Here is a 23,410-nt window from a genome sequence, read left to right as displayed (position 1 = left end):
AATAAAAAACATGAATAATTTCCGCCGCTGCAAACTGGTCACCGAAACCCGTTTGCATTTCCGTTTGACATCATTCGGCGTGCAATTAATCAATTACCATATTTTTTGCCCCTCAATCATAATGTGTCCCATGCTCGTTTCTCAGGTTGGGAGCGGTGCACGACGGTTCGCCACCGCCCAGCTACTTGGGCGGACCGGGCGCCCAGCGGTGTCGCTGGGAGGATGGCTACATCATGTCCGATCTGCGTCACACGGAGCGGGGTTTCCGATGGTCCGCCTGCACGGTGCAGAGCTTCCACCACTTCCTCAAGTGAGCTGCTGGTTTCTGGACGGTTTCGAAAGGTACTAATGGCTGCGCTTTGATTTTTAGTGGAGACACGGCCACCTGCCTGCACAACGCCCCTCATGAGGACAGCGCCCTGGGTAGATCTCTGCCAGGAACCCTGCTCTCGCTGGACGCCCAGTGCCGCAGAGATCGGGGAACGTATGCCTGCTTCAAGGATGAGCGAGTGTGTGCCCAGCTCTTCTGCTTCGACGCCCAGACGGGATACTGTGTGGCCTACAGGCCAGCGGCCGAAGGATCGGCCTGCGGAAATGGTTATGTAAGTAATGTGAGAGATATCACGGGAGGAACTCTCTTGAACGGACATCTTGCTGGACAGAGTTGTCGTGTTAAGCTGACAGGATTTAATGGCCTTCTTAACTTAACAACTTTAGCATTCTTAAATTCTTTTCAAACAATCTCTCTCTTGAGCGGACAAACTCTGAATTTGACCGTTTTTGTTTACCTTGAACTTTACAGCACTGTCTGGATGGTCGTTGTACACCACTGCCCTCGAACATCATTCCCGATTACGGACACAACTATCGTTTAGTCTACAAGTGAGTATAGTAAAATGGGTAATTTAATTAAAAGAAGACTGTTCTCCAGTAGTTTTGTTGTGTAAGCTAAGAGTACTCCTATTACTAAAATACACCAAAAACACATTACTTTTGAGTTCCAAGTACACGAATACACTCAGAATGCAAATTTTTAATATACAAACTTTTACACCCTTACACACCAATTCGGTACAACAACAACAATTCCAACACCCAAATATACAACAACCAAACAACAACAACATTAGTAAAATCGACAACAAGAAAGATGCAGCTGAGGATGTTGAGAGTAGTAGTGAAGAAACCGAGTCCCAAGAGGACGAGACTGAGAGTGTTGAGGATCAGGATGAGGGCACCACTAGCAGCGAGGAGCAGGAGGACAACAAGATCGAGCAGAGCTCTGCCGCTGGCGGCGCTGCTGCGCAGTCGACCACAACCGCCAGAAGCACGACGACAACCACTGTGCGCACCACATCCACAACCACAACCACCGCCAAGCCCAAGTCCAAGTCCTTTGGCTATCTGCATCGCAGCCTTCCCGAGCGACAGTGGATGCAGGACAATGGCGTGCTGGTCACGACGCGAATCAGCAGCAGCGTCAGCAGCAGCAGCAGCGGTAGCAGCAGCGGTGAAGCCGCAGCAACATCGACACGCAGGCCAACAACAACAACCACCACACAAACACCGAACCTTTTCCAAATCTATACACACGAACTACGCAAACAAATCGAATACTACTTACACATGCTACAGACACAACAACATGCCACCAAATTTCAACCAGAACAACAGCAACAGCAGTCACAACAACAACAGTCGATAGTCGAAATCCCCTTGGTTCAAAAAAGCCTTACAAATTATAGTGTAACCAGCAGCAGCAGCAGCACCAGCAACGGGGCAAAGCAACAGCCACCGAGCAACAAGGACGAGAATCAGAGACAGCAGCAGCAGCAGCAACAGGCGCAGCAGCAACTACAGGATGGGCTGCCCGATGAAGAGAACGAGGCGACTGCCGGCATTCAGAGCAATGAAGCGATTGAGCGGCAAAAACGTAAGTTCCCCACAACACCCACAGCAGCAACAAGTGCTGCGCAGAAATCAGCAACACCAGCAACACCAGCAACATCGGCAACATCAGCAAGACCCACACCAACCACCGCCAAACCGATAACCACATCATCATTTCTCGACGCGTACTTTAAAAAACTGCAAGCCTTGCATGACGCTGGATCGGCCAGCAGCAGCACCACCACCACCACCACCACCTCCGTGTCGTCGTCCGTCAGCTCCGCAACAAGCAGCAAGCAGCAGCATCCGCAGCAACAGCAGCAGCAGCAAGTGCAACAAATTGCGGATGGCAGTCACTTTCTGAAACGTACGCCCCATCGGAGTAGTCTTAAGGCATACAAAACTAGTAGTAGCAGTAGTAATAACAGCAGTAGTCAGACCCAGCAGCAGCAGCAGCAGCAGCAGCAGCAGTATGCGACAAACTACATTGGCGACACCACAAACAATCAGCCAGCGGTGTTGGACAACAGCGGCAGTGCGTCGAGCACCACGGAGACCGCCAAGAAACCCAAAATCAAGACACAAAAACTAATACGCCGCACACGAGTCATGCAAACGCAAACGCAAACGATCTGAGGATGTGGCAGACAACTCTGATACCCATTAGCATAAGCTACTCTACCTACTGATAGCCAGAAAGAAACACTGATCCCAGATCACAGATCCGATCCACAAAGCTGCTTGAGAAACCGAACCGAACATCCGAAAGAACCGAAGGCTCCCCATCCAACATCAAAAACAAGACCACACTCACAATACAACGCAACACGCATCACACACAATGTCAAACCGATTGATACTGAAACCGAAACTGAAATCGAAACCGTTACCGATTCGTTATCCTTGCGTGCGGTAAGCCCAAAACCAATCCAGCATTCAAGTCGGGTTCTTAACTCCCCCTAGTAGTCTAAAGCTTTGGCCTAGTGTACCGTAGAGCATGGATGCGCGATAGTTATAGCAGTATTATTATCTACCACGCTGCCTGGCCTCTAATCAAACTCAAACTTAATCCTGGTTGTCAGGGTCGACGCATCGAAGTGCAAGTGCTAAACTCATGCGTGACGGTCCATTTAGCTGTAATATGGATTACCCTCGTACTTTAAGCATTTGGCATCTGGCATTGCATCGATCATATCTAATCCCGTAGCACGGAGTCGCCTTGGAGCGTTCCGAAAAGTAGTTCTTGAATCTTATCTTATTTTGGCATGACCCTAAGCGTAACTTAGACTCTCATTTCAGACCACCCGATTCGAAACGAAATCATTGTCTCCGAAAGGCGGGCACAGCTCGGTTAGGACATTCGCATTCACACATCCTACGCAGATCTCATAAAGCATGCTTGCAGAAATCTCTCATACCACCTATCTATCAATATCTGGCGACTTCGAGTTCGACGATCGCTGATTCTTGCCTTATTTGCGCGGTTTAGTTCTCGGCCTATTTTTTTTTTTTCCAAAATTGCATCGAACACTCGCCCCACACATTAAAAAACTATAAAATCGAACTAGAAACCAAATTGGCATTGAAACATGCACACACATACCAGCATACAAACACACACGCTCCTTCTCTCACACCACCACACACGCATACACACTGTTTGAAGGCAAAACCGATCGAAACTACATCAGAACATCTTTAACTGTAGCAATTAAGTATTCTATTTGATCAACAAGAGTGGCATGGAATCAAGAACGCATTCTGCATACTAAAACTAAGACAGCAAAATGGCAAGAGTGAAACAGAGTAATTTGGCAAGTGGAAACGCATGGAATGGAACACACGCACATACCACACAACCACAACCACCCACACAATTCAAAATGGCCGGCGTCTGCAAAAAATATATATTTATCTAATGCATACGAAATAAAACTTCCCAAATTAGCTCATTGTTTTTGCACGCCCCACGAGAATTGTATGCTACCACAATCACTAATTTCCTGCGTTTTTCTCTCTTTCTTCCTCGCTTCCGTTTCGTTACCGCATTCCGCATCCGGCATCCGCAGTGGTTAACTGGAAGCTGTTTCCGTTCTAGTGAAAGTGTGAAAATGCAGCCGCATTGGGGGAACGTTTGGAACTGGCACGCAGACGTCACTGCCATCGAAATTGGAAGAAGTGTTTGCAGCTTAAAGTGTTTTTAGCTAGAATTTATTACTATTATACTCTGTACGAAACCCTATTGATTTGTTGTTAGTTCTAGCCGCAGCTAATTCTAATTTAAATGATTGCCTGTTTGCTGAGGGCAACGCAGCAGCCAGCAATGTTGTTATGTTCAGTACACGCATATATTATGTAATCTAATTTAATGCAAAATGCAAACAATTTTGTAAAATAGTACATATAATTCTGTAAAAACTTCATCTACACATGCACGCACTTTCGGCAGACAACCTAAATTATTTCTTGAGCCACAAATCAATCGAAAGGAAATTTAATAATAATCCCACTTTCCAATGTGATAAACATATATAATTTGTACACTCTACTTAACAAATATTTATCGTTTCCTGTTGGGAAAATGCTAGAAAGGTGGAGAATCGATAATATACTTACCTTGCCGCACTTTGCCTGCAGAAAACTCAAATTATTCACTTCATTATTGTAATAAACTTGTTAGAAGCCTAAATTCTAAAAAAAAAAAAAAATCCATCACTCTACGTTTACCTAGCCTAATGCTCTTTTCATGCAGCAACAAAATGTAATAGCTAAGTTTTAGTTGTAGTTAACTGAACATCGTATAATAGATGAAACTGTAAATTTATCACACACACAAAAGAAACAAAAGCTAAGTTAAACAATAAATATACAAAAAAAGATTTGAATGTACGAAATGGTGTATTTCTGTGCTTCTATGCGAACTGTCATACCAAAGTGCCTGAAAGTATGCTATTAAATGTGACCAAGTATTACAATTGAGTACAAAGAAGTCCACAAGTTAAAAGCATAGGTGATAAAATATATTTGCAGCAAGTACAGTTCCTAATCACTATCTTAGAAAGTGACACAGCGCATTACCAAAGTTCCAATCACCGAAAAGTAGAAAACCTATTCAATACGAATGAAGAATGAAGGTAGGGCAATCTCCTGGCAAGTCCAGCATGTGGCCGGAAATTAGCCTAAGGGGCCTTTGTGCCGGCGGGCATTAGGTAGCGATTATAGGTGGCCAGGTTCTTGACCAAGGCGGCCACGGATAGCATGCACACCATTCCGGCGGGCATCAGTTTTCCGGATCGGTTCCAGCGGGCGCCCATCAGCCCGGCCAGGAACAGGGAGGTGCCCAACTGGAGCAGGGGACGAGGCGTGTCCTGGGAGTTGAGGTGGGCGCCATAGCCGAGCAGGGCTCCGAAGGCCAGACCAGCACCCAGCGAGGGAATGGAACCTGGAATGCAGGGCGTTGCACAATCGGACATGACCACGGTCAGGGGGCTGGTCACTTACCCGCCTTGGCGTATCCCATGATTCCTCCGGCGGCGACCGTGGCTGCGTACACATATCCGAACCAATCCACCGGCATTTCGATTTATTTTGATTAAATTTCGGGGTAACCTTTGTTTTGGTGAGAAGTGGAGGTGTTAGTATGACCCTTCCTGCCTTAGTAGAAAGAAGATCCGCTCCGCAGTGCACGAAATTCAGACATCTGGCAGCACCGTTTCGCGGTCATTTTGAATTAAATATGTGCAACGAACTTCCTAATCAGAATATTTATTTCAATGTTTAGAACGCTTCTATTCGAAATATTCATTGCAATGTTTAGAAAGTTTGTTGGGCAAATATAAGTTAGTTTACTAATGTATGCATTACAAAAAGAGCGATGGTTCCTCTAATTTAAAAAGCCATTCAATACATTTATGTTTTTTTTAGATTTATTGCATTTCTGTCTGGAATTTTATTTCAAATTCGTAGCCAACATGTTCGTGAATTTTACAATAGACGACGGTGACGGTGTACACGGCGAACCACTCGCCCCTGACCACCACCTCCATTCTGATTACTCTGGTTGGCCTGACGCCTCTCGCGGCGGAGCTGACGCCTCAGCCGGCGCAGCCGACGCCTGAGCCTAATCACTTCCTGGCTGCTGCTGGATCCACTGTCACTGGGCGATGTGGGCGTAGCTGGTGATGTCGAGGAAGCGGGCGCATCAGGAGTAGCTGGCGAGGACGGTGTTCCAGTCGCTGGAGTTGGCGAGGTCGGTGTACCAGCAGCTGGGGATGCTGAAGGTGGTGTTCCAGTCGCTGGGGATGGTGAGGGCGGTGTTCCAGTCGCTGGAGGTGGCGAGGTTGGGGTTCCAGCCGGTGGAGATGACGCGGGTGGGGATCCTGCCGCAGGTGGAGAATCGGCGTAGGCAGTTGCTATTAGGGCCAAAAGCCCAAAGGCGATAACGAATTGGCAACGCATCTTCAGCTCAGTTTGTCACTAAATGGAGTACTGTGTGGATAGTGGTTTAAATCCGAGTATTTATAGGGATGATCCACTTGATTCGCTTTAATTGTCGAATCTGTGTTTGCTTTGAATGTTTTAGAGTACATTTTACGTTCTCGTCAAGACAAATAGATTAAACTCAATAAAAAGACGAGACTATCTTCTCTGTAAGCGCGAAAGCTGTTGATGGCTGTGGAAAGTTCTAATTCGTTAGTAATTAAACAAAACGGTTTTTTTTTGGATTGGCTGGCTGAACGTATTGTTAGCATGTGTGCAAACACGGTACATTGTTTATTAAATAGATGAATATGTATTGTTAAGCCTTTTGAACAGAAAGCCATATTTAAATAACCTCTAAGCTTAAATAAAGATTAAGATGGCATATTGTACATAAAGAATGAATTCTCACTAAAAGAAAACTTAGAACAAACTCCTATTTTTCACTTTCATTTGCAAGTTCCTAATCGATTAAGTTATCATCTGGAATTATGTCTGCACTTAGACCAGTTCCACTTGATCAACTAACTAGATCGGAAAATGATTTACTTAGGATTCTTCATTAGAGTATATAGTGTAGCCTTCTTCTTCTTTTCCAAGATGAAACCGAATATTGAATTTCTTTGTTTGACTAACAATTCGATCCAAATGATTTCACTTGTTTTTAAGGTGCCAAGTTACCAAGTCATAACTACGATTGTTGCTTTTGTGTATGCATTTATTTTTCAATTTGGACCATTTCATTGTTCGATCGGGTTAAGCCGATGGTTTATCCCCTACGTTGGCGCCTTCTTCCAGCACGACTCTGCTGGCGCCTTTCCTGCTGCCTCTCCCGGCGAATCTCCTGGCGCCTCTCCTGACGCCTCAGCCGCCGGAGCCTGCGAAGCCTGCGCCTCAGCCTGTCCACCTCCTCGCTGTCGGAGCTCGTGGAGGAGGAGGACGTGTCGCTGGACGTGGAGGGGGCCGTGGTTGTGGCAGTCGTCGATGAGGTGGAGGAAGTGGGCGAAGTGGAAGAAGAGCTGCTAGGAGTGGAGGACGAAGTAGACGTAGTGCTATTGCTGGACGGAGTTGAGGTGGAGGACGAAGAGCTGGGTGTCGAACTTGAGCTGGAAGTCGATGGAGTCGATGAATTGGAAGTGGGTGATGTGGAAGAGGACGAGTCGCTCGAGGATGAGTCGGTGCCACCATAAACGGTCGCCACGAGGACAACCAAACCAAAGGCCAGGACGAATTCGGGTCTCATCTTAAGCTCTGTCTGTTGAACACTGTACTCAAGTACTATACAGCATCCAGATCTGTGTCTGCTATTTATACGATCTATCTGGAGGGGTTTGGTCCAAAATCTCAATCTGTGCGTCGTCTTAGTTTGATCTTAACATGTGGCATTTGCGGCAGTGTTTTGTTGAACAAGGTGTGGAAAGTTCCTATGTTTGTCGAATCTACAACAGCAATGGAGCTTCTATTTGCGCAGTGTTATTTTTAGTGGATGTGCCAATACGGCTCAAGAAGAAAGTGCTTAACTTAGAGGATGTTTAATATAAGAACATTTAATATTAAGCAAATATTAAGTGCTCTATCACATTTATTGATGATTAAATCTTTCTTTGAATAATAATATGCTGCTTAAAAGAGAACACGAAGTGACTCTGCTTGCATTGTAGTATTCATTTTAGGAAAGCCAACTTGAAGGATTCTGGGTAGAATGGCCACTTTACCCTTCCTTATCTTACGAACTGATTGTTCCTATTGTATTTAGTTATTTTATTCAGAATAGTCCAATTACCTATTTTTGCTTAGTCACTTCTTAGTCAAAAACTATATTTGTCTAGTGCCTGTGCCGTAGATTGTTTCAGAAAATCAACAACTGCTTCAATGTTTAACTTCCCAACAATAACCTTTCCAGCTTTCCAGACGTTTTCAGCAAAACACTGGGCCACGTGCCAGATGCTAAGATGTAAACCACCCACGGATTGAGATTTTGGACCAAACCCCTCCAGATAGATCGTATAAATAGCAGACACAGATCTGGATGCTGTATAGTACTTGAGTACAGTGTTCAACAGACAGAGCTTAAGATGAGACCCGAATTCGTCCTGGCCTTTGGTTTGGTTGTCCTCGTGGCGACCGTTTATGGTGGCACCGACTCATCCTCGAGCGACTCGTCCTCTTCCACATCACCCACTTCCAATTCATCGACTCCATCGACTTCCAGCTCAAGTTCGACACCCAGCTCTTCGTCCTCCACCTCAACTCCGTCCAGCAATAGCACTACGTCTACTTCGTCCTCCACTCCTAGCAGCTCTTCTTCCACTTCGCCCACTTCCTCCACCTCATCGACGACTGCCACAACCACGGCCCCCTCCACGTCCAGCGACACGTCCTCCTCCTCCACGAGCTCCGACAGCGAGGAGGTGGACAGGCTGAGGCGCAGGCTTCGCAGGCTCCGGCGGCTGAGGCGTCAGGAGAGGCGCCAGGAGATTCGCCGGGAGAGGCAGCAGGAAAGGCGCCAGCAGAGTCGTGCTGGAAGAAGGCGCCAACGTAGGGGATAAACCATCGGCTTAACCCGATCGAACAATGAAATGGTCCAAATTGAAAAATAAATGCATACACAAAAGCAACAATCGTAGTTATGACTTGGTAACTTGGCACCTTAAAAACAAGTGAAATCATTTGGATCGAATTGTTAGTCAAACAAAGAAATTCAATATTCGGTTTCATCTTGGAAAAGAAGAAGAAGGCTACACTATATACTCTAATGAAGAATCCTAAGTAAATCATTTTCCGATCTAGTTAGTTGATCAAGTGGAACTGGTCTAAGTGCAGACATAATTCCAGATGATAACTTAATCGATTAGGAACTTGCAAATGAAAGTGAAAAATAGGAGTTTGTTCTAAGTTTTCTTTTAGTGAGAATTCATTCTTTATGTACAATATGCCATCTTAATCTATATTTAAGCTTAGAGGTTATTTAAATATGGCTTTCTGTTCAAAAGGCTTAACAATACATATTCATCTATTTAATAAACAATGTACTGTGTTTGCACACATGCTAACAATACGTTCAGCCAGCCAATCCAAAAAAAACCGTTTTGCTTAGTTGCTAACTAATTGGAGATTTGTCATTTGTCCCTGGCTTTCTAGCCAGAGCATCACCTTCAGGTACGTCAACCCAACCGGCTGATCCACGCCCACTTCGCCTAGAGGCAGTGAATCCAGCAGAAGCCGTGAGATGACCAGGTAGCGTTGGGTCCAAGGACTTTGAGGCTCTCACGGACTTTCCTATTTAGCAGCTTATGGACTGACGATCTGTTGATATATTTTGTATGATTCTAATAGTACTGTGATCCGATAAAATATCTTTCAGATTGTAACGAAAGCTATCTTGTGCTCGTTTCGAATTTTTTTGGACTGAATCGTAAACACTTCGTGGAATTAATTATCTTTAGTTCTAAAGCCTCGTGAGTTTATTTCGAAACAAGGTCTCATATATGTTCTGCATACTTTCCGGGCGTTCTGTACTTTAGGAAATTCGTTACTACGATAGTATGAAGCCGAGTCACTAGTTCAGATAGAACCAAATGGAGTGAGAAAGCTATGCGAGCTAAGAAAGCTTGCTGGTACATGCTGTGATTCTGTGGAGGACTGAAAACATTTCTCTTATGGTGTCTTAAGGTATGCAACACAAAATTGCATTCACATTTATATCTAGGGTTTATATTGGTTTTTCATGTAACAATTTTATTTGCATTGAGTTACAATGTCATGTGAGTTGGGATTCCCATTTCAGCCCCGACGGCGCTGCTGGCGCTGGCGCTCCCTCCTCTCACGGCGTCTCTCCTGGCGTCTCTGACGACGTCGGTAGCGACGACGCCTCTCCTTGCGGTTCCGCTTGGATGACGAAGAGCTACTGCTGGAGCCGGAGGATGAGGAGTCGCTCGGGGAGGTGGACGTGGTGGGCGATGTGGAGGGCGAGGTTGTGGAAGGAGACGGATTAGTCGAGGATGAGCCAGTTGAGGTGCTGGGGCTGCCAGAGGTGGTTGATCCCGTACTTCCGGTGCTGCCAGTGGCCGTACTTCCGGTGCTGCCTGTACCCGTGCTTCCGGTGCTGCCAGTGCCCGTGCTACCGGTGCCCGTGCTCCCGGTGCTGCCAGTGCCCGTGCTACCGGTGCCCGTGCTCCCGGTGCTACCGGTGCCCGTGCTCCCGGTGCCCGTGCTCCCGGTCCCCGTAGTATCGGTGCCCGTGCTGCCGGTGCCTGTGGTATCGCCACCAGCATAAGCGGTCGCCAAGATGGCAATAAGACCAAAGGCCAGGACGAATTGGAATCGCATCTTTAGCTCCGTCCGTTGAACACTGTACTCAAGTACTGTACTTTCTCTGCATTTAATTAGGGTATTTATACGCATCACCCACGATTTTTTTGGTTCATTTTCAGACTGTGTGTTTGCTCCGAATCATCATCATTTGCCGCACGTGGCTTAGTAGGATATTCTTGAGACAATTTGGCCGATGACTATCGAAAATACATTTGTTTGAACAAGTCAACAATGGGGGAATTGTGGATTTGTTAGATCTAGTTTATTCTAAGCAAGTGTGCAAACACAGGCAGCTCGGGTATTGTTTTGAGTTCTACTGAATAGCTATTCAGCCATTCTAGCAGTGCTTTAGCACTCGGCCTTATTTAAATAACCGCAAAACAGATGCGTGTTTGGTTCATAGAGATTTTGAAGGATGTATAAAAATAATATAAGATAGCAATGCCTTGAACGCAGTGGAGTTCGAGTTTTACTAAGGTTCAAGAGATAGGCTTATGGCGGGATTTTGACTCTTTAATGGAAGAGGTTCGTGTGATTAAAGCTGAATTAATAATTACTGAACTACCATAAACAGTTCTAAGGAATCTATACAATCTTTCAAAATGATTTCGAAATCCAATTTCGAATCGAAGCGAAACGAAACGGTCACACTGCTTAACAGTCGCGCCGCGAGACGTTGCCACCCGGCTAATAAAATACCAACGTTGCCGCTCAGTGGTATTCCCGCCTCGGCCGTGCACTGGCCACACCAGCCACCGCCTTCGCTTCGCCGCCCGCCATCCAAATTCGATTCGTTGGTGTTTTTCGCTGCGCTGGTGTTCGTGTGTTCGCGTTGGCGCTGTCATCATCATATCGTATCGCATCGCTCCGCTCCGAAAACCGTGGCAATTGTCTGTTTTTTTACCTGCCAGCGAGTGCGTTTCAGTTGCCCGCCAACCGGCAGGAATCGCAAATTCACGTGCGCCACTCTCCAATTGGACGAGTGCCTTTAAAACAGTGCAACAAGTGGTTTTTACAATTCTTACCAGCATTCAGTTCAAAGTGCCTAACAAACACACGCACACACATACGTAACCTACCTGACCAGCGCGCATATGTGTGTGCATGAGTGTGAGTGATACAACAACAATACAATAGCAGCAACACAGCTACGAAAATAACTAACTGCTTTCGTCGCAGTTTTTCTGCAAGTGTATGGGTTAATTGCGCCGAAAAATGTTAATTAATTGAAGCCCAATTGGAAATCGCCAGTGGCAAGAAAAGCTGAAACTAAGATCTGAACGCAGATCTGGTGAGAAATCCCAAACGCGAGGATCTGTATCGCGTGTGTGTCAATCGGTTTAAATATAGATCAGATCACAAGTGCACTTAAACAAACAGAAGGGAACGAAACAAACAAGTGATTAACCGACAGGTAATTACAGCTGCTCTTCTTTTGCATATTTTGCGCGTTTTCTCTGCCAGATATTATTCGCTTCTCCTTTATTGTTTTACCTTTCTTTCGCTTCTAATAAGACTCTTCTTTTTATCGGTGTGGCTGGAGTTTCTTGTTTTGCCACCCATACAATCGCACAAATACCTGTACAGCACATACACTCACACGCGCACAGTTATTGGCTGATTGGAATGTGTGTGCTTTGTTGTTGCCGTTCTCAATACATATTTGTTGTCAACGGTTTCTGCTTATCAATTGGAAAGCACGAACACAGCTACACCTGCACTTCTTATTGGCTTGGGCAGCCCTCCTGTTGGATAACAATAATGAGTGGCAAATTCTGTTCGGCCTGGCGAAAAATAGTAATATGCACTCCTGGGAGGGAGCTGGCGCTTTTCATTTTCCATTTCCGCTGCACATTTGTACCTTTCTTTCTGTGTCAATCACCTGTTCTGCAGCGCTGACACTTTTCACATGCCAATCGGCGGCAAAAATCAGAGGCAGCAACAAACAAATTAAAACGTGTTATATATACCCTTAGTCCCGTCGAGGTGCCAACTTTTGATCGCCAACTTTTGATTCCCACCGAATTCCATTCGAAAAGTCCAACCAAATCCCATTGTGCTCAGAGTCTTATTTGCACTAATCCCATGCAAATTCCAATTGGCGCGTTCCCATACAGACCAACATCGCTAGATAGAAAATCGTCTGGCGATCTTACGGTAATTTGATTTTGTAGATTAGCTCTTGCTTTTAAATGAAAGATATATAGAGCAGATATATTATGATTATTTACTTTCGATTCGATGCTAAGTAGTAATTGTGGCTTAGCGAGTTTTCACTGTTTTCAGTCACCGAATCTGGCGGTTTCGAAATTCTCAGCTGGCAACACTGATGCCAATTCGCCGTGACGTGGACTCCTTCTTTCGCCGCACAGTCAGCTGGCTGAATTCGCCGGTGTTTATGTTGTGGGCGCAGGAAGCAGGAAACTGCCAGTTGATTTCAAACTTTCAAGCGGCGCGCAAGGACATGCCGCAAGAGTACGGAAGTCGCAGCTCCTAGGAACGGTAGCAACTCCTTCGTACGTGTTTTACTCGCTTGAGTCTGTGCTCCTCAATTATTCACGAAGCAAAACAAAGTTTATGGCTCTGCAACTGCCCGCCGTTGCCTCGAATATTTTCAACTAGTGCAAGGCGAGCTACAAAAACAATGCAATGGCATGGGACAAGTGTCGAGATAGCGAGTGAGACGCACATAGCGTGCAGGAAAGAGAGAGCGACAGTGGCAAAGTGCAAATGTATTAAATAAATAACGAAACGAAGCTGTACAGAGAGAAAAAAATCATGTTGATTATGAACCATCGTAGAGTAAAGTAAAAGTGGGCATGCGAAAGATTTTGAGTAGGGTAAACCCTTGTTTCTCTCAGTGTCATCTAATATGTGCCTGCGGTTTGGCTACTTTCTGCCCTGTCTTTTGCTTTTGGCCGGCTTTCTTGGCGCATTGCATAAGTGTTGGCCATTTCACCTCACTAACGCTCTCCCCTTCCTCCTCCTTCTACCCGCAGATAAGCAGCCAACGTGACGTACTCGGGCGGATTAATAATTGAGCAGATAGCGGATAGCAGAGAGCAGCTAGCAGATATCAGATAGCGAATAGCGGACACAGCAGGCCCAGCAATGGAGTCCATGGAGTACGAGATGGCACGCAACATGACGTTGCTCTTCTTCCTGGAGCGACTGCTGGACAAGGGCGAGCCCCGCACCGTCCACGACCTGTCCTGCCAATTCGGCAACAAGGAGTTCACCAAGGAGATGCGCCAAATCGCCGGTGGCAGTCAGTCGGGTAAGTTCGCACTAACTAAGCCAGCACTTAGTAACTACACTTCGCAACAAGCAAATCCATATAGCCAAAATGCAACTGAAATAAAAATGAAGAGGCCTGCTATATTGATTGAATTGAAAACAGCTCTCTTTAATCAAAAAACTGGATCGAATAAAGTCAAGGAAAGTGCGCTGAAAATGCCGTGGCATTCAATTCATGCTCTCATTTGAAATGTCGCCAGCCGAGCCTGGGAAATTGGAAACGTGTGCGGTGGAAAGCGGTAGTGTACAGTGGACATTGGACACTGAACGGTGGACACTCTTGTTCGGCTGCGGTACATACATATACAATACATATTTGTGCACCTGCGGGTTTGCGTTGTTCGTCACAGTCACAGTCGATGATTGTGTTGTTCATGTTGCCTTCGAGTGGTCGGCGTCCAAGTGCACATGTCATTGCCGTTTCCATTTCCATTTCCAATTGCAGTTTGCCGATTGCCAGTTGCCGCAGGGGAGTCAGTCAGTCAGGCCTCCTCATTTTCCATCTCCCGGCTGATCTCAATGCCAAAAACCACAAAAACATGCCAAGGGTTTATCGCCTTTCATTGCAGCCGCCAAGCTGCAATCGATAATGCTCCACCCTTGTGTTTTCCACAAGTGGTATGGATATATGGGTATGGGGGTGTTGGTTTACAACTGGTCTACGAAAAACAGGCAAAGATTCTCGAGATTCTCGACTTGTGTACACGTGTTGTACTTCCATTGACAAGTCGGCACATGGAAAACTCTGGCCATGCTGTTTATCAAAATGCACGGTTAACTAACGCGAGCGACTAAAAATAGACGCAACAAACAACTTTCGGTTTTTATAAATAGCTACCACTTAGTTGAGAGTTGGGAGTTGGGTGTTGGGTGCTGGGAAGGTGCAATGCACTTTCCCTCGAGGCGAAGATATGTGAACACATTTGTTTGATGTTCTCACTTGTGGAGAGGAGGGTTTTGAAAAAGAGCCACAGGAAATGGCACGCATTTGTTTACTCCGCACCTTGGGGATTTATAGCAAATCATTAAGCTACAGCGAATCATCATGAACTTGAGTTTTATGATAATGGTCTTATGACATCGCTAATTATAATAAAATTAAGGATGTACTGCATAATTTTTATAAGATTTTTGTCAGTATTTTGTGAATAAAATAAAAAGTAGTTGACCAAATGGGGAATGTCCTACCTTCCTGAACTCGCAGTGAAATTCCCTATCGAGTGGTATTCCCAGCTAGAAATGTTAGATTTCGACCATTTTTTGCAAAATTTGATGATGTAACCCCTTATAAAAAATGCGAAAAATGATCAAATTTTTTAATTCTGAAAATCGGCAGGAAAGTGATAGGGATCTTTAGTTTAAGTAAAAAGCTGCACAAAACGGTCATTACTTTCGCTGGGCGATTGTTTTTAGCCAAGTTATGAGCTAAGACCTGTTGGAGATTATCAACTTTTGGCCATAATCGTGTTTAAGACAAGAATTACCCATACTGCTCTTGCTTGTCACACTCTTCGACTTCGACTTGGCTAATTGCAACAAGAAAACAAACATTTAACAAAATGTTTATCACATTTGTTGATTTTTTAGCCATGTGCGTGACTCTGCCGCCAAGACAAATGGTGTTTACCTCGGGTGAGCAACATTTTCGCCGAAATACAATAGTTTAGTCTGTGACTTAAAGCGCTGGTTTTACTTTTGGCCCAGAACGCAATAGACAAGTTGGAGAAAGTTCAGGGAAATACGCGGCTAACACGCAAATCGCAGCTGGATTAGAAGAATAGACTGGGAAACTGAATTAATTGAATGGGAAATGTCAAGGTCTGGCTTATAAATAGAGAAGAGTGAGTTGCGCATTCCCGAAATTGGATGTTCCAAGTATGGAACCATCGAGCCAACGTTAAGCAGTTCCTTGGCCAATGGCATTTCGATCCATTTCGGCCACTAATCCCGGTTTTCATTCCACCCGGGACTGACCTAAAATCCCACAAACATATCTTATGCCTCTTCAATTTTGTCAACGTGTTGTTTGCCCAACTTATAAGCCGTTAAGGCCGATGGGTAGCATTTTGCACCCCCGCCCACAATAGTCGGCCATCCAAGTCAGCCATTATGTGGTTTTTGGCCAGGAACGGATTGGGGGATTGGGGGAGTGGCGGAAACTTTGTAATAGAAAAGTGTCGATTACGTGACAAAAATGTTCAATTGAAATTTCAATAAAATTGCATGATATTCTGGGGACTGAAGACCACATCCATTTGTTGCTTCAATAATAAATGGAGGTGTGTGTGTGCCACCATGCATATTCCCCAGCGATTGATGAGGGTTCTCTGGTGGGGAAACATCTCCGGGAAATTAACGTTGAAAGCAATTTTCTAGCCGGGCAGGAGGAGAAACTCGAACGGCGTTTATTGGGTTAGACAAACAGTTTTGGAGAGTTTGCTAAACTGAACTGAAACTCGTTAATGGCGAGCTTAAATTTCGCTGCTAATTTAACGGCCTGCCAGAAGTAAACACAACCATTTAGCCCAGTTTATCGTTTTGCCATTTTGACTTGCCAGCGGCTTTGAATAATTGCACACACACAAGCAGCTGGGAAAAATAGAAAAGGCATTCGCACCAAAAACAGGCCAAGCCTTTTGCGAAGGTTCGCAAATGTTTTTCTCTGTGTGGGTTTTTTAGTTTATTTTTTTTTTTCGCTTTGCGTAATCGATTGCCAAAGCAAACAAAACACACGGACAGGCAAAAGTTGTCAAAGCAAATGAAATAAATACTTAAGCTACACAGAAATCAATTTTGTAACTAATGGCTGAGTTGGTTTATTTCGCTATGCGAAAAGTAGAAAATCAAGATAGAGTGCTGTCTAAAATTCAATGGAATATAATCACAAAACCTAAGTTGAATAACATACTTAAATCTATTGATTATCAACTTTTAACCAAAAGTTGTATAGATTGCCTGATCGATCCGCCAGCTAATTTCGCTCGAACCTTTTGCGTTTTCGCCACGCATTTGAATTTCTGACATTGTCGTAAATTTAACGATTTTATGTCGAGCGAAGGAAATCCTTTAACGCCTGCCAGCCGTTGCTCCCAACCCCTTAACCCTTGAAACCCCCGGAAATCCACCAAGGAAATACCCCCGTTGAAGCTCCACATTTCCCGGCATTGCGTGTGTGCAGCCAAGGTCTTTATGCTTAAGTTGACTTTTGCTTTTTTCCCAAAGTAAATGGAACTCGCATTGATTTTTGACATTAATCGCAAAGGGCGAAACATTTTGTTTAAGGCGAAAGTGAGTGTGGCACTCATTATTTGCCAACTTTGTGCCATTTGTTTCTAATTGATCGCTAACCGTTTTGACAGCCAGGACGCTGTGATGAGGCGGCACTAATGAGTTCCTAATGAAGTCACGACCCTGGGAACGTTCTACATTGGAGGATGTGGCCCACAGAGTGAGTAACCCCAAGTGAGTCATAAAATCCGGAGTTTACGGCCAGGCATAACCCTTTACCTGGCTGCTCTCCACTTACATTTCGATTCACAACATCCCGGGGAAATGCTTTCATTTCGTTTCGTGTCTTTTCGTTTTACGTTTTCTTCAATAAGCGGCAAGGCATAAATATACATAAATTTATGGCCAGTGTCCTCGGTGCATTTGAAAATTGCCACCGCAAAAAATGTGTCCAAGTGGGTCGAGCCGTAAAATGCGGCAGAGTTGCGCCCCCCAAGAATCCCCAAATCCGTAACACCTGCTCCACATCCACTTTGGCGGTCGGCGGTCGGCAGGCGGCTGGCGGGTGTTGCCAAAGCAGTTTGCTTGCCAAGAATTGCGGCTAAGCACACAGCCGCAGACAAATACAAACACAAAATATTCAAATATTCAAATATTAGCCCGCCAAGTGGCCGAGTTGTCTATATATTTGAGCACATTACATTACATATTCTCGGGCTGGGCGTACGCCCTCGGTAAATATTAATATTGAAATGCCATGAACTTCGATTTGTTCCACAAATTTCAATTTCTCTAAGTAAACATAAAATTGAATTACGTTCGAAAGGATTTGCCGTTTTTTTTTCCGCTCTTCCGTATTTTGGGCGCTGCAAATTACTAGCCATTTGTCAGTTTTGTGGCTCATTTGGCAGCCGGGTATGGGGATGTTTGCCCAGGGATTACCCCGCGACTGACTAGCCAAATCCGTCGGCAATTCAGCTAGCTCATACCTTGCATATTGCCAGTCCGACTGGAGCAATCAGTGCTCTCGCTTCCTTATACGACTTTACAGCCAGCCGAGTTATGTCAAATGCAATCGAATTAATTCATGTCTGGCATCATGGAGCCAAATTCGAGTGACACGCAACAAAACCTCTGATCCATCCATCGCTGCGCGTTGTCTTGTCACGTCATATTACCCAAAACCAAACAATGCCGAGCACAACAGATGGCTATGTGGGCGGGGGGAGGGAGGGTGCTGCTGCTGGCACAATGGGACACATGGAGAATACTGCTCATCGCATTCCTACCAATTGCGGATGATGAGCTGGAGGTGGAGGTGGAGGTGGAGGTGGAAGCGGTACTGGAAGTGGTGGGTTGGGCTGTCTGGTCTGGTATGGATGCCCCGTTTTGGGAAGCCGCGGCGGCAACTATGAGTATGACCTGATTTATCAAATAAATGGTTCGCTAGCTCAGTCAGTCGTTTCCACGGCCTGAGTGCATTCACTTTTCATTCGGTTGGAGCTACACTGAGAACAAATAGGCAATTTGAATACTATGTTAAACAAATTCAGACGAACAATTAGGACTTATTATTACTCTTACAGATGCGAAAATGCATCTAATTAACATTGAGAATTACTTGTACTTGGTTTGTGTTACCTAGGTGATTTATCATTGAAATGAACACATTTATTCTCCCAGTGCAACATGAAAGTCAGAGCAGAGTTTGCCTCATTCATGCAATTGTAAACTAACTTTGAATCCAGAAACTTTAGCCAACTTTACAAACCAAATCAACAGCATAGAAGCAGGCAGCACAAAACACTCATGATTATTCATACGTAGACATCTCCATATGTACATGTGGCACATGCGGATGGATGTGAGCCACCCGTCATTTGATGGTTATGCGATTAAACAATGTTGTTAATTATGGGAATCCAGGCACATGCTTCCCGCTGATACAATAAGCACGAATCGTAGAAAAGTTTTCACAATCCAGTTGTTGAAGTCGGTAGTTGAAACTATCTAGTTGTTCCCGGGAATTAACCAACTATGCTACAATGAGTACTTAAGCATCTTGGCGCACTTTGCGAGTTGACAGATTGAAAGTAAATTAATTACGCTGGCGTATCTGCAACACTTTTACTGCATTAGCCACTCACTCGCAGCAGTGGGAGCAACCTCTAATGGCCACATAATTGTAATTGACATCTTTGCTCCGGCGATTGACAGGTCTGAAGAAGTTCCTCGCCCAGTACCCGGCCATATTTCTGGTTGACGGCGACTACGTCCAGGTGAACGCCTATCAGCACCACAACGCGGACGATGGCGGCTGCGGGGGCAAGCGGGACTACATCCAAGAGGCTAAAGACTACTTCAAGAACAAGATGCTGCAGTACGGAGCGGCTGCCGAGGTGCCCGTCCGCAGTCTCCTGGGCCACCGGTCGCAGGCGTCGCCCCAAGTGCGTCACATATCGGGTGAGTTTGAAACGAAAACGGACGGAGGTGTTCACAATCACGGCTGCCACTCAAAACTAATGGAGTAAATGCGAACCGACGGGAATTAAATCGATTATTATGAACAAAAGTAAAGTCTTTATTAACATTTAAAGTGGCAGCCTGGACTATGATTACTTATGCATCAAAAACGGCCATTAACCCCAATAATTTTCCACACAGGCCAGCACATCAAGGAGTTCACCGACTTCCTGATGAAGCACACGGACACCTTCAAGGTGACGGACGACTATGTGATGCTGGTGGGCTGCGAGAACATGACGGATCTGCCGGCGCGGGATCGCCTCCACCTGCCGCAGTCGAACATCGATACTCGAGGCACGCAGCAGATGCTGGACTTCTTTGCGCAGTGCATCGAGGTCAAGGGACCGTTGCTGGTGGACCAGTTGTTCCACCTGCTGACCACCAATTTCCCGCAGGACCAGTGGCTGCGCATGTTCAAGACGCCGGGCGACCTGAGCTCATTCCTCAAGCTCTTCGCCGACTGCTTCCACATACAGGCCAATCTAGTCACCCTGCTGCAGAAGCCCAAGCTCAGCGACACGCACATTCAGCAGGCACAGGCTCAAACCCGGGAGCAATTTAATGCGCTGAACAATAACAACAGTGCCAGCATTCGAAAGCAGGAGCCAACACCTGGAGGTGGAGGCGTTGGAGGTGTCAGCTCGGTGCAGCAGAGACTGCAGTCGCCGGCACTGCGGACTAATGGTCACACGAACAACAACAATGGGAGCAACGGCAGCAACAATAACAACAACAACAACAACAGCATTGCCTGCCCAAACTTCAAGCTAAATGCGCCCGTTTCGAATGTGATGGGTGGACAGAGCCAGGGGTTCGGGCAGCCCAAGTCGGAGCCCAGCTCTGGCTTTGACAGCTACGTGCCCATGTCGGAGCTGAAGCTGGAGAATCTGTGCGAGAACAACTATCCCAGTGCGAACACCTGCTACGGGCCCATTAATAACTCCAGCCAGCAGACGCAGCAAGTGCAAACGCAGCAGCAGCAGCAGCCGCAGCATGCGACACAGAATCCGGCGGAGCAGCGCTTGAATAGTGTTAACCAAACGCTGAAGCAACGCATCAACACCCTGGTTATACGGACTCTGGCCGAGAACCTGGAGAAGGACAAGCAATCGCTGGCCAACCAGCAGGGCGGGCCCATTTCCCCGCACGCCAGTCCCGTGCATTCCATAGCCAATTCGAGTTCGAACCAAAATGCCGGTAGTGCTGCAAATAACGCCAATAGCAACTCGAATGCGAATCCGAACAATGCCAACCACTCACCTAGTCATAGTTACTTTGTCGGCGACACCTGGAAGATAAAGGTGCTGCAGAACACCACGGTGATAGCGAATGTCAAGCAGTCGGTGTTTGTGACCGACATCATACTGAAGTATGCGGCCAAGAACGAGAGCATAGTGGTCTCCCTGGACTGCGAGGGCATTAACCTGGGCCTGAAGGGCGAGATCACCCTGATTGAGATTGGCACAACGCGGGGCGAAGCCTTCTTGTTCGACGTGCAGTCCTGCCCGGCGATGGTAACCGATGGCGGATTGAAGACCGTGTTGGAGCACGACCAGGTGATCAAGGTTATACACGACTGCCGCAACGACGCTGCCAACCTTTATCTGCAATTCGGCATCCTGCTGCGGAATGTGTTCGACACCCAGGCCGCACATGCCATCTTGCAGTATCAGGAGAGCGGCAAGCAGGTCTACAAGGCCAAGTACATATCGTTAAACTCGCTGTGCGAGCAGTACAACGCTCCCTGCAACCCGATCAAGGATCAGTTGAAGCAGATCTACCGCAGGGACCAGAAGTTCTGGGCGAAGAGACCCCTCACACGCGAAATGATGCTGTACGCAGCGGGCGATGTCCTGGTGCTCATCCACGATCAGCTATTCGGCAACCTGGCGCGGCAGATCAAGCCAGAGAATCGGGCTCTCTTCTCAGAGCTGTGCACCGAGCAAATACTCATGCAGATCAAACCCAACGAGGTCAAGATACGCAAGAAGCAGCGCAAGGTCAGCACCGAGGTGTCCGATCTCAAACAGAAGCTGGCCCAGACCAGCAAGAGCATTGTGCTCTCCAATCGCGAGATACGCTTGCTGCGGTTAGTAGTGATGTACATTTTAATTTGACTCATGTTAATCGAAGTTGTTCATAACTTACAGGTATATGGATCTGACAGAGGACGAGAAAGAGCGCCTCAAGGGCTACTACAAGGTGGCGAAGAAGCTGGAGAAGATGGAGTCCGCCGGCAATCCCAGCAAGTGGGTTCTATCGATTTCAAATCAAATAGCTATCCAACTGACAACTCTATTTGTACTTCCAGAGATCAAAGTGACTCCGAGGATGAACAAGAGCCGAACGAGAACGACGCCTTTCCCAGTTTGGATTCGGTGCCCTCGGACAACTCGCTTTCGGGCACATTTTCGCCACGCTTCAGTTCAGAGCCACCCAGCCTGACTGAATCCATGCAAATGCTGGAAGAGATTCTCCAGAACAAGTCAATGGATCGCATAGCCCGTATTGACAAGCTGGAGGCCATTCTGACGACTGCCACCTCGCTGCCATGTGAACAAGTTAGTAATGAATTTGAATAGTTGGTTACACCTCCTTTAATGCCTTTTTATTTCTGCAGATTATAGCTTCTAATTCTATGCAAGAGCAATTAGGTTCGAGCATTGCGACCACCGAGAATCTACAGATTATACGCGAGAAATCCAAAAAGTTAGTGCTGAATATTGGAATATTGGTCTCTATATATAATAACTCATTAAATGTAATGCTTTCAGCATTAAGAACTGCAATTGCCAGGGCGAGCGGAGTGTGACGCCCATTATGCGAACGACTGACAAGCGCGTGGTGAAGCTCGTGGACGCCGAATCGCAGACACTGAGCACCGGCGACGTGGTCATCACCAAGATATTCTTCCAGGACGAGCACGAGCGAGCCAAGGAGGCGGCCCTGCTGAGCAACTCGCCCGCGAAGCGTGTGTCTCCCACATAAACATTTCGACCTTCGTACTATGATGATTCCTAACAAACAAAGCGCAGACACACTACGTATTATTATTTTGTTTTACAGTTGAGGGGCTTGGCCTTGGGTCCCTCGACGCTTAACGACTTTGCAATAACTTTCATACCAATTGAGAAGCAATATATTTTGTGCCTAGATGTTGAACATTGCAATAACAATTATATATGATCTAGCAATTGTTAACTACTCGCCCCGCCCCCGGCCCCCAATCCTTTTATATAACAATCGACAAATCGTGGCAATGCAATCTTACCGAATCCCTCTTCTCAGAAAATGTCTACGGACCTGAGATTCTGAGTGGAGTTCGATGAGCAGCTCCAAACAAAACTAAAATTAAATCTGCGTTGGACCAATGTGTATTAAATCGTAAAGAAATTATTAAATGCAGTTTTCTAGAGGTTTCCTAATATCTTTGTCGCCATATCGGAAGAGAACTTATTGTATTTTAACCATAATATTTTATAAACCGAATCGATTATTCAACTCAATTTAAGTTTAACCAAACAATCTTCTTAATTAATATCCAATTGTGTAGTCAATCTAAGTAAATGAGGAGAACTAATTGTAATGAAAAGAATACTGAAATGGTACGATTATAAATTATATATCTAATTGAATAAACATGTATATACCAACATTACAGAGGACTTCCGCTTTT

The 23,410-nt window shown here is 45.8% G+C and overlaps 7 protein-coding genes across 14 annotated transcripts in view; 3 read left to right on the top strand and 4 right to left on the bottom strand.

Moving 5' to 3' along the window:
* Window positions 1-4,820, top strand: part of sona (sol narae) — a 44,919-nt gene extending 40,099 nt beyond the window's left edge. For 2 of the 5 annotated variants that reach the window (NM_137983.5, NM_001274229.2), the window contains exons 11-14: window positions 146-310; window positions 371-602; window positions 803-882; window positions 3,960-4,583. In NM_137983.5, the coding sequence (NP_611827.2) occupies window positions 146-310; window positions 371-602; window positions 803-882; window positions 3,960-3,966 (484 nt within the window). In that variant the 3' untranslated portion in view covers window positions 3,967-4,583. Of the gene's footprint in view, window positions 1-145; window positions 311-370; window positions 603-802; window positions 883-1,130; window positions 2,803-3,959 lie in introns of all 5 variants that reach the window. The other 3 variants (NM_001144274.3, NM_001032400.3, NM_001274228.2) reach the window with 3 other exon arrangements.
* On the bottom strand, window positions 4,782-5,543 carry CG5532 (uncharacterized protein). Of its 2 annotated transcripts, none has more exons than NM_001299852.1 (2): window positions 5,392-5,543; window positions 4,782-5,332 (listed from the first exon to the last, which is right to left on the bottom strand). In NM_001299852.1, the coding sequence occupies exons 1-2, from the start codon at window positions 5,465-5,467 to the stop codon at window positions 5,070-5,072; spliced, it is 339 nt and encodes a 112-aa protein (NP_001286781.1). In that variant the 5' UTR covers window positions 5,468-5,543; the 3' UTR covers window positions 4,782-5,069. The 2 variants fall into 2 exon arrangements, with proteins under 2 accessions (NP_001286781.1, NP_611826.1); NM_137982.4 differs by having other exon boundaries at window positions 4,891-5,332.
* Window positions 5,544-5,801: 258 nt separating this feature from the next.
* On the bottom strand, window positions 5,802-6,382 carry CG11300 (uncharacterized protein). Its single transcript, NM_137981.2, has one exon. The coding sequence runs from the start codon at window positions 6,346-6,348 to the stop codon at window positions 5,875-5,877; it is 474 nt and encodes a 157-aa protein (NP_611825.1). The 5' UTR covers window positions 6,349-6,382; the 3' UTR covers window positions 5,802-5,874.
* A 689-nt stretch (window positions 6,383-7,071) lies between these two features.
* CG12491 (uncharacterized protein) lies at window positions 7,072-7,651 on the bottom strand. Its single transcript, NM_137980.5, has one exon. It carries the CDS (start codon window positions 7,610-7,612, stop codon window positions 7,139-7,141), a length of 474 nt encoding a protein of 157 aa, NP_611824.1. The 5' UTR covers window positions 7,613-7,651; the 3' UTR covers window positions 7,072-7,138.
* A 754-nt stretch (window positions 7,652-8,405) lies between these two features.
* CG34105 (uncharacterized protein) lies at window positions 8,406-8,979 on the top strand. Its single transcript, NM_001043102.3, has one exon. The coding sequence runs from the start codon at window positions 8,445-8,447 to the stop codon at window positions 8,916-8,918; it is 474 nt and encodes a 157-aa protein (NP_001036567.1). The 5' UTR covers window positions 8,406-8,444; the 3' UTR covers window positions 8,919-8,979.
* An 840-nt stretch (window positions 8,980-9,819) lies between these two features.
* On the bottom strand, window positions 9,820-10,737 carry CG13560 (uncharacterized protein). Of its 2 annotated transcripts, none has more exons than NM_001299851.1 (1): window positions 9,820-10,737. In NM_001299851.1, exon 1 carries the CDS (start codon window positions 10,696-10,698, stop codon window positions 10,153-10,155), a length of 546 nt encoding a protein of 181 aa, NP_001286780.1. In that variant the 5' UTR covers window positions 10,699-10,737; the 3' UTR covers window positions 9,820-10,152. The 2 variants fall into 2 exon arrangements, with proteins under 2 accessions (NP_001286780.1, NP_611823.2); NM_137979.3 differs by having other exon boundaries at window positions 10,079-10,737.
* Window positions 10,738-11,467: 730 nt separating this feature from the next.
* egl (egalitarian) lies at window positions 11,468-23,393 on the top strand. 2 transcript variants are annotated; one of them, NM_166623.3, is made up of 8 exons: window positions 11,468-12,097; window positions 13,683-13,960; window positions 19,426-19,671; window positions 19,873-21,823; window positions 21,885-21,983; window positions 22,046-22,295; window positions 22,355-22,443; window positions 22,509-23,393. In NM_166623.3, the coding sequence occupies exons 2-8, from the start codon at window positions 13,795-13,797 to the stop codon at window positions 22,720-22,722; spliced, it is 3,015 nt and encodes a 1,004-aa protein (NP_726360.3). In that variant the 5' UTR covers window positions 11,468-12,097; window positions 13,683-13,794; the 3' UTR covers window positions 22,723-23,393. The 2 variants fall into 2 exon arrangements, with proteins under 2 accessions (NP_726360.3, NP_001286779.1); NM_001299850.1 differs by lacking the exon at window positions 11,468-12,097 and adding an exon at window positions 13,113-13,199.
* Window positions 23,394-23,410: the final 17 nt, after the last annotated feature.

Source organism: Drosophila melanogaster, chromosome 2R (assembly GCF_000001215.4).
Source record: "Drosophila melanogaster chromosome 2R".
NCBI classification, from domain to species: domain Eukaryota; kingdom Metazoa; phylum Arthropoda; class Insecta; order Diptera; family Drosophilidae; genus Drosophila; species Drosophila melanogaster.
The sequence above is the reverse complement of the archived record's forward strand: the minus strand, read 5'-3'. Positions and strand labels throughout refer to the sequence as shown.

Coding starts and splice junctions, on each gene's coding strand:
- CG5532 (NM_001299852.1), bottom strand. CDS start 5,467: ATGCCGGTGGATTGGTTCGGATATGTGTACGCAGCCACGGTCGCCGCC. Junction 5,333..5,391: donor CATGGGATACGCCAAGGCGG/GTAAGTGACCAG, acceptor CCTGCATTCCAG/GTTCCATTCCCTCGCTGGGT.
- CG11300 (NM_137981.2), bottom strand. CDS start 6,348: ATGCGTTGCCAATTCGTTATCGCCTTTGGGCTTTTGGCCCTAATAGCA.
- CG12491 (NM_137980.5), bottom strand. CDS start 7,612: ATGAGACCCGAATTCGTCCTGGCCTTTGGTTTGGTTGTCCTCGTGGCG.
- CG34105 (NM_001043102.3), top strand. CDS start 8,445: ATGAGACCCGAATTCGTCCTGGCCTTTGGTTTGGTTGTCCTCGTGGCG.
- CG13560 (NM_001299851.1), bottom strand. CDS start 10,698: ATGCGATTCCAATTCGTCCTGGCCTTTGGTCTTATTGCCATCTTGGCG.
- egl (NM_166623.3), top strand. CDS start 13,795: ATGGAGTCCATGGAGTACGAGATGGCACGCAACATGACGTTGCTCTTC. Junction 19,672..19,872: donor CCAAGTGCGTCACATATCGG/GTGAGTTTGAAA, acceptor TTTTCCACACAG/GCCAGCACATCAAGGAGTTC. Junction 21,824..21,884: donor CGCGAGATACGCTTGCTGCG/GTTAGTAGTGAT, acceptor CATAACTTACAG/GTATATGGATCTGACAGAGG.